At 38.7% G+C, this 12,035-nt stretch overlaps 1 protein-coding gene across 3 annotated transcripts in view; it reads right to left on the bottom strand.

Moving 5' to 3' along the window:
• The window catches only part of LOC129726833 (nephrin), a 571,231-nt gene that overhangs the window by 46,565 nt on the left and 512,631 nt on the right, over nt 1-12,035 (bottom strand). For all 3 annotated transcript variants that reach the window (XM_055683973.1, XM_055683972.1, XM_055683974.1), the window contains exons 8-9: nt 7,578-7,711; nt 6,055-6,214 (exon numbers count right to left, since the gene is read on the bottom strand). In XM_055683973.1, the coding sequence (XP_055539948.1) occupies nt 6,055-6,214; nt 7,578-7,711 (294 nt within the window). The remainder of the gene's footprint in view (nt 1-6,054; nt 6,215-7,577; nt 7,712-12,035) is intronic.

Genomic DNA, 12,035 nt, shown 5'->3' with positions numbered 1-12,035 from the left:
ACTGCAAAATACTAAAATGGCTGGTATTATGGACGGACTAACCAGTAAACAAGAATAATAGGCCACTGGCACCGTTTGGTGCCTCGAAGTTTTGTAATAGAAACGTTGCAATTCCGTCTACAATTTGTTTTAATGAAATATAATAATACGGTAGTCAACGTCATGCGGTCGTGTCTTGAATATCAGATCAGTAAGCTATTGTGAACAATGTTTTTTAAAAAATGTTTTTGCTGTTAAAATTTTTATTTTCTACCACTATAATACATTTGATAATTTCACCAAACTTTTAAAACAACAGCAGATCTTTATTTTTCATATGTTACTTCAGACTTTATTTCACAATAATTAGGTTTGCTATGTTCTTCTTTTTTTTTCAACATAAATCCGCTGTTGATCAACATGACATAATTGTACTTACAATCAATTTTTTGCTTATTTTTTACAAGCTTTGTGAATTTCTGCAAGAAATTTAAACTGCCGTGTGTGTAAAGCACTTAGACAATTCAATTGGTGGTAGTATTGCCGTGGGTTGTGATAGAAAACGGTCGAAAATCGGAAATTACTAGATACAAGTGACTTTTTTTGCAAGGTAAAATTGATAGAAACCTAGTTATTATGAAATAAAGTCTACTGTAACACATAAAATTAAAAGACTGATGTTGTTTTCAATGTTCGGTGAGAATATCATATGAATAGTAGATTGGAAAAAGCGATGGTGTTATTTTTTCGCTATATTTTTGCACCCGATTTTCAAAGTTTCCAGACAATTTTATATGAGAATTTTCACTTCTTCAGAACTTATTCTCTAGAGTTGTTCAGTTGGCTCCCAAAAATATATCGACACATGATATTTGTAGGAAATATTCCTTGGAAAAACTCTTCTGAAGACTGTACGACGCTACGATGCTTGTACAAAAAGTTATTCACCCCAAACTGATTGAATGTCTGACGAACGGCTCACCATTGAATTTTTCTAGCAACACTGCTACAGCATGCTGCTCTTGCAAACTTGCTTAAGGATGAGAAATAATTTCGCGTGGAAGTAAGCTTGCAAGTGGAATTTTTGCTTATAGTAGCTTCGGAGAAGCCTCCAAGATAAAATTTACACAAAATCATTTCTTATCACATGATTGAATTTGCAACAGCAGCATGCTGCAGCAGTATTGCTAGTAAAATTCAATGGTGAGCCATTCGTTAAGCATACAATCTGTTTGAGGTGAATAACTTTTTCTACAAGCAGCGTAGCGTCTTACGGCCTTTAAAACATTTTTCCCCAGGAAAATTTCCTATAATTATCATGTATCGATATAATTTTAGGTGCGAAGTGGACATCTCTAGGGAATAAGTTTTGAAAAAGTGGATTTTCCAATATAAAATCGTATGGAAACTTGAAAAATCGGGCGCAAAAATATAATTCAACCGATCGATCTGAAAAGTTACACGGTTGTTATAGAACCCATAAGGAACACGAAAAGTGCATGGGAGCTAGAATTTATTTTTGGTCCCACCCTAATATATAGTGGTATAAAATAAAAGTTTTCATAGCAAAACCCTTTTTTTACGTGTTTTTGTATAGCATGATAACCCGATCAGAAGAGCATAAATAAAATTACAAAACTCTATCAACGGGAGATACAAATAACATATTTTGATACGATTTTGTACTTCCCCATTTGCTTTTGATAACAAAATTGAATCTGAATGAGTTATAATAACAAATCATAAAATGGAGTTGTTCTGAAACAAATCTAACAATTTTTTCGTCTCTATCAAAACCTGTTGTTTATAACAATGGTTGTTATAATACTGTTCTATGTGCTATCCAATTTTGTTAGAAAGCTGATACGCTAGTAACAAAGTTTGATATAGGTTTGATATTAGTAGAATATTTTTTGCTATGATTTCTGTTATTTTAACACCTAACGGGATCAAAATTGAAACACAACCTGAAAGGTTTATCATATTACAAACTAACAGCCTGTGTTACATTTTTGTTTTGTCTTTTTGATCGGGAAGTTTACCTACAATTTTTTTATTACTCTATGAAAATTGCGGAAAAGTATCAAGGTCAAAAATCCACACACGTTTTCCATACGATTGGCTTATTTCCCTAACGCAGACTTCAAAAACATAGACGAAATAGGTTCACGCATTAATTCATTGGCTAGCAATGCCAGCCGATGACACCCCGTTAAGCATACAGACGCGAGGCATACGGACGCGAGGCATAGTACGCTAGGCATAATGGACGGCAGGCATACGTACACGAGGCATATGGACGCGAGGCCGAATGGACACGAGGCCGAATGTACGCGAGGCCGAATGGACGCGAGGCCGAATGGACGCGAGGCCAAATGGATGCGAGGCCGAATGGATACAAGGCTGAATGGACACAAGGCTAAGGGGAAGTGATGCGAAATATATTATTATCGTTATTATCATCACAGCCCTCTTTCAATAACATGTATTTCGATTTAAAGTGTCATTTGGAAAGCAATACACTCGCGGCCTTCGGCCGACTCGCTGTTCGACCGAATGCTGTTCTTACTCGCTACCGCTCGTTCGGACTTAACTAAGGGAAGAAAACTCTGTTTGAGTAGACCTAGCAAACCAGTAGATCAGTCGTTTGGGTGCGAGAGGCCGCCGCTTCCGACGGCGGGTTGGCGGCCGGCTCGGACTGCGGAAACCACGGCGGCTTAGTGCCGCCTCGTTTCCTTGCCCTCGATTATGCGTCTTCGCCGCATGATTTTAAGAAAAGTATTATACCCAACTTAAACTCTTTAGGAATATATTTACACCTGAACTACATAATTGGATCTCATGCGATCGTACAACATCGCATTCGGCCTCGCGTCCATTCGGCGTCGCGTCCATTTGGCCTTGCGTCCATTCGGCCTCGCGTCCATTCGGCCTCGCGTCCATTCGGCCTCGCGTCCATTCGGCCTCGCGTCCATTCGGCCTCGCGTCCATTCGGCCTCGCGTCCATTCGGCCTCGCGTCCATTCGGCCTCGCGTCCATTCGGCCTCGCGTCCATTCGGCCTCGCGTCCATTCGGCCTCGCGTCCGTTATGCCTTGTGGCAGTATGCCTCGTATCCATAATGCCTCACATCCATTATGCCTCGCGTCTGTATGCCTAAAATACTATGCCTAACATCCATATGCCTAGCGTCCATATGCCTCGTGTCCCGTCCCCATGCCAGCCTATTGGCATCACATTCATCACCCGATGTAAGCGACGTGGAAAGAAATGCTTCTACGTTCTTCATCCAATGACCTAAGTTTTCATACTGAGTGACGCAATAAAAGAACATTCAGCATCGAGAGAAGCTCATCAGGGACGAATGACCGTTTGGGGTTAAAGTCTCTTCAAAAAGAAATCAATCAGAGAAGCTCATTCCCTGGTCGACGGTCAAAGCGAAAAGTTCGGCCTCCCTTCGATCTGAGTTAGACCCCACCAGTGCACAATGGTCGTGAAAAGAAGAATTACGGCCAAATTTGTTGTCAAATTGTTGGTTTTCTATTGTTGATGATTTTTTCATATAGGGTATTGTAGTGACAAGGAGCTGTCCATAAACTACGTGAAATGAGGTATATCAAAATATTTTTCAAAACTCGTCAGTGTATACAAACGAATAATTTTACTAATTTAACGTATTTTCAATGTATTCAGGACCAAATTGGAGTGATATACGAACAATTTCGTCGATAAATCGTTCAAAAATTCAAAATATGTTGAAAAAATTAAAAACTTTTAATCATCTTTTTTTTTTACAAAAACGCAAATTTTCCGCAAACTCTTGATTCTTGAAAGGCACAAATAGAGCTCTCATGATGTTTTTGAAGATCAAAATTAGGATTCCGAATATTTTCTACTTGGCCTGCGGCAGACTCTGCAGGGTTAAAATCAAATAATCTTCCTGTTTTAGGAAGCTGATATAATAAGCTCTTAATTGTATGCAAACATACCATAAGGAGTTTATATATTTCAAAATGTTCAGAAAAACTATTTTATTTCATTTTTGAAAGAGGTAACCTTGGAGGCGTTTTTCAACTTGAACCGTTTCGTATATAAAGATTTCATTGAGAAACTATGGAAATATAAATTAAAAACTATAAAATCATGTGCTCAAAAATGATTCGCATTTTGGTAATTTTGGCCACTTCTCTATATGGAGACCGTCTTATGTGCAGTGGTAATCTAATTCAGATATCGTTGTTGGAGTACAGCCCGAAGCTGAACGTGATCGGCACTGGAGACCATTGGAAGCCGTTGGAAGGGACCATTGAAAGACTTGGTAGTCGTTTGGATGCTGCCGATAGTAATTAGTGTAGGTATAGTGTGTGGTTTACAGCGCGCGCGTGTGTATATTGTATAATGTATATAGCGTGTGTGTGTATGAATAGCGTGTGTGTGAGAGCAGTGTGCGTGTGTGTGTGAGCAGTGTGCGTGCGTGTGTGAGCTGCGTGTGTGTGTGTGAGTAGCGTAGGGTATGAATTTAGTTCATTTATTCGGAATTACGCAAAAAGTAAGAAATGAGACTATTAGGAATCCCTAGCAATTCATGGGATCAACCTTCTGTGCAATTTTGGCTTTGGCTTGCATCAGATTTAATTTCTTCCAGCGCTTCCGTATGGTTCTTTTCAGTAATTTATAAAGGTTATTACCTAGTATTTGCACTTATATATGTCAAGTGCATCTATAAGCAGCTGTATCAAGTAAAGAAAACGTTAAAAATTGAATAATTTGCTTGACTCTAACAACTTTGTTGAAGAAAGTTTTTCTTTAGAATATTACTTTCGAGCTCTAGATCCAAATTCCTTCCTAAGCTTGTTACCTAGAAGGCTGTCGAATAATTAACTCAGGATCTCCACCGGTTTAACAGTGAAAGGAGGCGCACGGTTACGGTTACGTTTCTCCACTAACAAACAAACAATCTCATTCCTGTGGTATTTGTGAAAATTCAGTGGTATACAAGGTCTCCAAACAGCAAAGCTAATGCTTACTTATCTCATCCCTCTTTCCACCCGATTGTAAGGACGTGGCCGGTGCCGTTATTGATCATTGCAAAAGTATTGAGTCACTAAAGCTTGTATAATGGGAATGGTCGATCACTCCCAGCCCCATTCAGCTTATTTACTGTGCAATTTTGATGATTCGGATCAATCACGGAGTAGCAAGCTGAGCTAAAACAACTTTGTTATTCCGTGATTAGGACTCACCTTACCTGAGATTTTTTGGTGGTTAAACTTTAAAGTTCATTTACTCACAGTAAAGCTTTGGCGCTAGGTTCGCTTTCAGTTTAACCTGAACTTTTTGCATAATACTTTGATCGCGCACGGCCCTACGTTGTGGCAATTACGGCCCATGGAGAAGTTTTCTTTTCCCGACGAACGCAAACGCAAGTCTTTACCTAACTACATTTATTCTATACTTAACTCTTTAGTCAAGTCTTTACTTAACTACATTTATTCTATACCGTGCGCTGCCTTCTTCTAGTCTCTACTTAACTACATTTATTCTATACCGTGCGCTGCCACCGTACGATTATCGACTGACTACAATTAACCCTAGCGCTGCTGTGGAGAGCGCATTTATAGGCTGCCTCTCGGACGGCAGCATTGTCGAGCCAGAACAAAGCTTGAAAGCGCGCGCAAACCAGCGTCGCTTGGGCCTCAGCTGGTCACTCACAATTGACAGTGATTCCCAGCTGAGGCAGGAGTTTCTGTCCGAACATACTTTGTTTATCTAATTTTTGGTGTTATTCAAGGAGATATTTACATTAGAATTCACATGTCAATTGATGAGGTTGCATTTCAACTAAAAGGCGAAATTACCGTTGTTTGCATGCCGTTGTTTATCGTTTAATCGGTGTTGATTATTTGACAAAAAACGGAATTAAACGTACACAAACAACACAACAGCATCGTTTTTATATTGCTGGCAACGTAGAATAAATGCGATGCACGATTCACCGGGCAAAAAATAAACATTTGATTTCGACACATCTTTAGCACTTCACTAAAACCACACCGAAACAAGCAAAGTAAACTTACACTTGATATCCAGATGAACCGGATTGCTCTCGCCATCGCCTTCCCGATTGCTGCCGACGCAGGTGTACAGGCCAGCCCGGGAGCGGCTCACGTTCTGCAGCACCAAGCTCTGGTTTGATACGATAATCCCCTCCGATGGGTTGTTCAGCAGTTCCCTGCCCTGTAAGGTGGCAAGTGAAATCCGAGAAAGAAACAGGAAAAAGATACAAAAAACAAGAATAGAATGAGTCAAAGGTATAACCAATGGTGCGAGCAAAACAGCAAACTGAAGTTACAAACCGAGCCCGCAAATCTACTAGGAGGCAAACCACAAGCCGAACCTCTGATTCCTTTTTCTGATGGTGTAGCTGCAGTTTGAATGAGCAAAACAGTAAACGGTTTTTTTTTTGGGTTATGGAAAACCCCCGGTGGCAGTCTCGGCCGTGTGCAAGATATTATGGAGCAGGGCAAAAAAAACATTTTTTAATACGTGTTTGTTGTAGTTCCCAGGAAAGGTTACCGTAGGAGAAGGAACGTTAGAATGAGATAATTACGCCAATCTTTGCTCAGGCATTTAATTTCGGAAACGCTCTTAATCTAGTATCTTTGACGGGCACCACCACCGGCTGGGAATATTTGAAACAGATAACGAGAATCATTTTGATAACACAAGATATGATAAAAATAGCGTCGTTTTTTTAAATCGCTGAGCAAATTAGGTGGAAAGAAGAGGAATAAATACATATTAGTAGTCAAGAGACAAAAACTCTTCAAATAAGAATGGATTATTGCTGATTAACTACCTACAGATATCTAATTCCATGGAATCCCAAAACCAGCTCCTAGGAGCAACAGTAATTAACCACAGGCACACATTACCCACATTATAAAAAAATTGTATAATTAGTATTACGCAGCCCACTTTATTCCTTTCTGATGAGGGCTATTTTCCTTAACCACCCGCACTTCATAGTTTACCAGTGCAGGAAGCATAACCCGGCCGGCTTCAGGCGCGACAAGACCAACACATCCGGTATCAGCAGAAAAAAACCCGGAAAAAGCTCGTAATAAACCGTAACGATATCAGATAAGCCTGATGATATAAAGCCTGCTGATTCCTTTTTTTTTGTAGACCGGTAGCAATCGTAGGAAAAGTCCCTAGTCCCGGGGGGTATCCGATTGTGAACTGACCCTACCGGATATCCTGCTCGTAACCTTCTGTCTGTTTAGTTTCATCCGGAAATGGCCGTCCGAACGCCGCCACCATCATCGTTCTATCCCGAGCTACATTGAAAAAGCTGTAGGGATTAATTTCCTCCTTTTTTGTGTGATGCAGACTCAAGACCTTTACTTCCCGGGCGGGTGAAATAAAAGTGAATGGCAAGTGTTTATAATAATAAAAGCTGTACTATACTGCACAAAATAACAAAGCTTCGGCACCGGTTTGCAACGTTGGTACTACATTCAGCGAAAATACGGCTCCAAACGCGCACCTAAGGGTGTATGCATGCATGTATGTATGGATGAACGTTTTTTGTACTCACTTGATGTCGCCAAATTACTTTGTACACCCACGGGTTGGACTTGATGTTGCACTCGAAGTAGACATCCGCACCCTCCCGGATCGAGGAAGTGTAGTTGTAGTTGGTTCCGTACTCAAGCGTCACCACCGGGACATCTGCGGAAAACAGTGAAGAACATAAACGGGAAATGAGACGAAAATGTCGCTGGTGCAATTTGTTTACGTTGTATATGCATTTTTTTCTTTTTCATTATATCATTTGCTTCTCTTTCGCCGGGTCGTTGCCTGGTGCAGTAACCTGCTCTAGTTGGACGTTGTGTAAATTCTTCCACGAAGATGTTTCGCCGGGATATATTTACTTTCAGTTTGAATGAAAAATACTAATTTTTGCTGCTGAAACTGAGCGAACCCTAACGACAGAAAGTCGAAATTGCCGACAAGCTAACAGTAAGAAAGACTGGTTTTGTCGGAAACTGACAAACTGGAATACGAAGAATGGGTTGAAGAATAACACTGGTTAACACAGGTGTGATCCTAAAGCTCAACTGGAAAAAATGTAAGATTGTAACTTTTTAACCATTTCTGTGAAATTTAGTGTCCCAGCCGGCGAGCAATTACTACGCGACACTTTGAAAGGAGTTGATACATTTTTACACTGGCTAGAGACACCAAATGTCACAGGAATGGTTAAATAGGTATAATTTTCCTTGAGCAACTATTTTGGGCAGCATTTTTTATCGCTCTTGTCGACCAGTGTACATAATTGAAAGAATTTTAACGAAATAGAAAACTGCATAATAATTAAGAAAAGCCTGGATTGTTGGGTATAACTCTTTTGAAGACGAAAAACTTGAAAAGCGAAAATTTTATTAGACCTTGAATACAATTTGACAAATTATGTAAAAATTAAAGAATAGAGCAATGCGAATAAACGCAAAAAAATAAATAAGAAAAAGCAGAATATTAAAAAACTACCAATTGGCAAAAAACAACAAAACCAAGAAAAATAGATTTAAACAGAACAAAAAAAAAAACAAACGAACTAGCGTTTGATAAAAATAAATTAAAAATTTAGTGTTTGATCCCCGTTCCGAATAGCGCCTATCGACTCTAATTTTCCGTGCGATGATAACGGGCAAATTTTTAAGTTTAATAAGTTAACATTTTTCTTGACAGGTCATCTCTTCTAAATAGGACTTTTCTCCGGTACACGTACAAGTTATTATTCACTGATTCTTCTTCTATACAGGTAATTACAACATTTTTCGGTAAGTAAAATTTCTTAATTTCTTCACTCTACTTTAGGTTTAACTTGCAAAACTTTAAAGGTATAATAAAACTGATTTTCGTGGTCCTGACAGGTCTCCTCTATTTGTCTTTCCTGCCACAACCGTGCGCTGTAGACACGTAAGCCGAAAATGCTAGTTTAATTTATGTGGTTACATCGCCGCCATCTTGAAATAACAATTTAGATTTGCAGCAACAATTTACAAATTCGCATCACAATTAGCATTTAACTATTTATACAATAAATCTGTTTTTACATAACGGTTTTCACTTTTAGTCTCACTTTAAGTTCCCTTTTTGGCAATTGGGCGAGTAATGATTCCACGAGCGGTGCATCGTGAGACTACTCTCGTCTACCCGGAACCCTATCTACCCGGAACGACCACTGGCGTGTTGATGGTTGACCCGCCACACACATTGCAGCTCCAGGGTAACTTTAGAGGCGGCTTGCCAAACCGCGCTCCAGGTGTCCGTGTCGTCAAGCATCCTCCGGACTACCCAAGTAACACACAAAACATGTTAGAAAATAATTCACAATGACAGTAGTCATATAAGAATACTATAAGCGCAATTCAAAACTTGTGTTGTTCTCGAGATGTTATTTCATAGCATAAGTGTGTTTAATATATTATCGAATATAAACTGCTGCTGCTTATCTGTAACTTGTGTTAATGATGTTATCAAAACAGTACAGAAAGCAACTTAAAATACAACATTTGCGAGATGTTTTTCATCAGTAATTCAACCACATTTCGAACACAAACTCATTTTTTCCTGGTTTTGGAGATGTTTTCCAATAACATGAGTTAAACAAACAACAACTATGACACAAATGATACTTGTCTTAAAGTTGTCCTCCAGATGTTTTCACTATGTATTAGAAAAACTGTGTATGAAATGCCCAGCCGGGGCAGCCGCGCGCGTTCAATATTATACGCCTAATAACAATACTACGTACCTGTAAAGTACTTTTCCTATCATTGGTATTCGAAAACCAACGTGAAACTACTTGATCAAATTGTTAATAGAATTATTTAAACGATTTTAATAAACCTATTTGAGGTGGGTCAAAATGCGCCATGAAAAGGTAAATAAAACACTTACAGTGCAAGCAACATCACTCTAATTGTTGTTACCGTATATCTAACAACGTTTTCTAGTTATGAATTATTTTATGTCTACATAACGCGAAAACAATATTAATATTCAAGGGACAGAAACAATTCATTTTAAAAGGTTGAACATTGCTTTTCATCATCAATTTATAATTGATTAAAAGTGCCACTGACAAAAACGATCATCGAACTGGTTGCACTGCGCGTAACAATACATTTGCGCATGCGCTGGGTAAATATTGCCATAGCAACGCATTTCCGCATGCGCTTTGTTATGGCGAGTTCTGACCCACGAATGCGCGAATTTCTTCATTACACTGGGTCAGTGCAGATCTACCCAAGGAAAAAAAAGAACATTGCGGTTTACTACGCATGTAAGAAAGAGATGCCAGATAGTTGTTTACGAACTAAGCTCATGCGGGGGTGGGGTAAACTGACTCTTCGCAATGAAATAAATCAGTGAACATTCTGTAATGCATAATCTATGTTCCACTGATTGACAAATAGAAAACAATATCCAATGAATGGCGCATAATTTTTTCAGAAGTAAAACGTAATGTTTCACCATGAAATTTGACGCGCACGTAAAACTTTGTATTAAGAGTATCAAATGGTTGATTTATTATTTTTTTTTTTATTTGATTATTCGAAACGCCATAATCACTAATTTTTTTCATTATTGTTCCTGATATAAATCAGTGTCGTTCTGCGATATTTTTATTTTAAAGTTTTATGCTTGCGTCAACGATGTTTTGATTAGTTAGCAATTACAACTTAAAAATAACCTATTTTCAATCAGTGCGTCTTGAACTGTCCTACAGATCAGACGTTTTTTCGGTTGCTTGTGGACTGGTCTTTGACTGCCTATAGCTTCAAAGTTTGTGTTTTGTCAGTGTGTCTTTTAAAGACTACCTGAAAGTTATTTCCCATCAGTCTTTCTCAAGACTACCTATTTTTGAATTTAACATTTGTTTCAACTTTTTTCGTATCACCTGAAATGGCTGGACGGAAAAAGAAACCTCGCATCGCTGCGGGGAGGAAAAGAGAGGCATCTCTTTCTGACACTTCGAGTGTCTGTAGTGACAATCCTTTTCATATTTTGCCTGAGCAAGAAGCTGGTGAAATGGAAGTTACCAATAATGAAACTATACAAAATATAAAATCTTTAAAAAAGGAGAAAGTTCCACCTATTGTGGTAACTATTTCTTCTGAATTTAATATATTCAAAAAGGAACTTTCAACGTTTGTTTCTGACGTTAAAGTTACCTATCAAATTGGCCGTAGAGGTGAATGCCGCTTATTAGCCGACTCAGTAAAGGGTCGTGATCGTCTTGTTCAGTATTTAACTGACAAGATGTACAAATTTTTTACATATGACACCAAGAACGCCAAGCCGTTCAAGGTTGTCTTGAAAGGTCTCACCAACGATCAAACCGTTGATGAGATCAAACTTACTTTAACAGAATTACTTGGCATAGCCCCTACCCAAGTAATTCTAATGAAACAAAAATCACGAGGCGAAAACAGTCAGAGAACTGGAATTTCCCTTGTTAATTATTTAATTCATTTTAACCGCAATGAGGTTAACAACTTAAATTTTTTTGAAAAAGCACATGCTTTGTATAATGTGCGTGTAAAGTGGGAAATTTATAGGAAGTATGGCGGAGGTGAAAAGCATATCACCCAATGCCGTACTTGCCAACGTTATGGCCATGGTTCCAAATTCTGTAACATGGACCAAAAATGTCTTAATTGTGGAGACTCTTCTCACAAAAAGGACACATGTCCTGTGAAAGAGAGTAAAAATTTTCGCTGTGCGAATTGTAACGGCAACCATATGTCAAATTTTTATCAATGCTCAGTCCGTTTAGCAATTGTTAAGGCAAGGCAAGGTAAACAAAATTCAATTTCTCAATTAAAACCAACTTCAAAACAAAATTCTCCAAGCGTACCAGTGACGCATAGTTTACCTACTCCTTTGCATACCCGTTTAACATATGCACAGATTACAGGTAGTTCGAACATTATACCGCCTAGTGTTGGTAGTTCGAAAATGACCGTTAATATGGGTAAGCAAA

The sequence above is a fragment of the Wyeomyia smithii genome, chromosome 3 (genome assembly GCF_029784165.1).
Source record: "Wyeomyia smithii strain HCP4-BCI-WySm-NY-G18 chromosome 3, ASM2978416v1, whole genome shotgun sequence".
Classification (NCBI taxonomy): Eukaryota; Metazoa; Arthropoda; class Insecta; order Diptera; family Culicidae; genus Wyeomyia; species Wyeomyia smithii.
The sequence above is the reverse complement of the archived record's forward strand: the minus strand, read 5'-3'. Positions and strand labels throughout refer to the sequence as shown.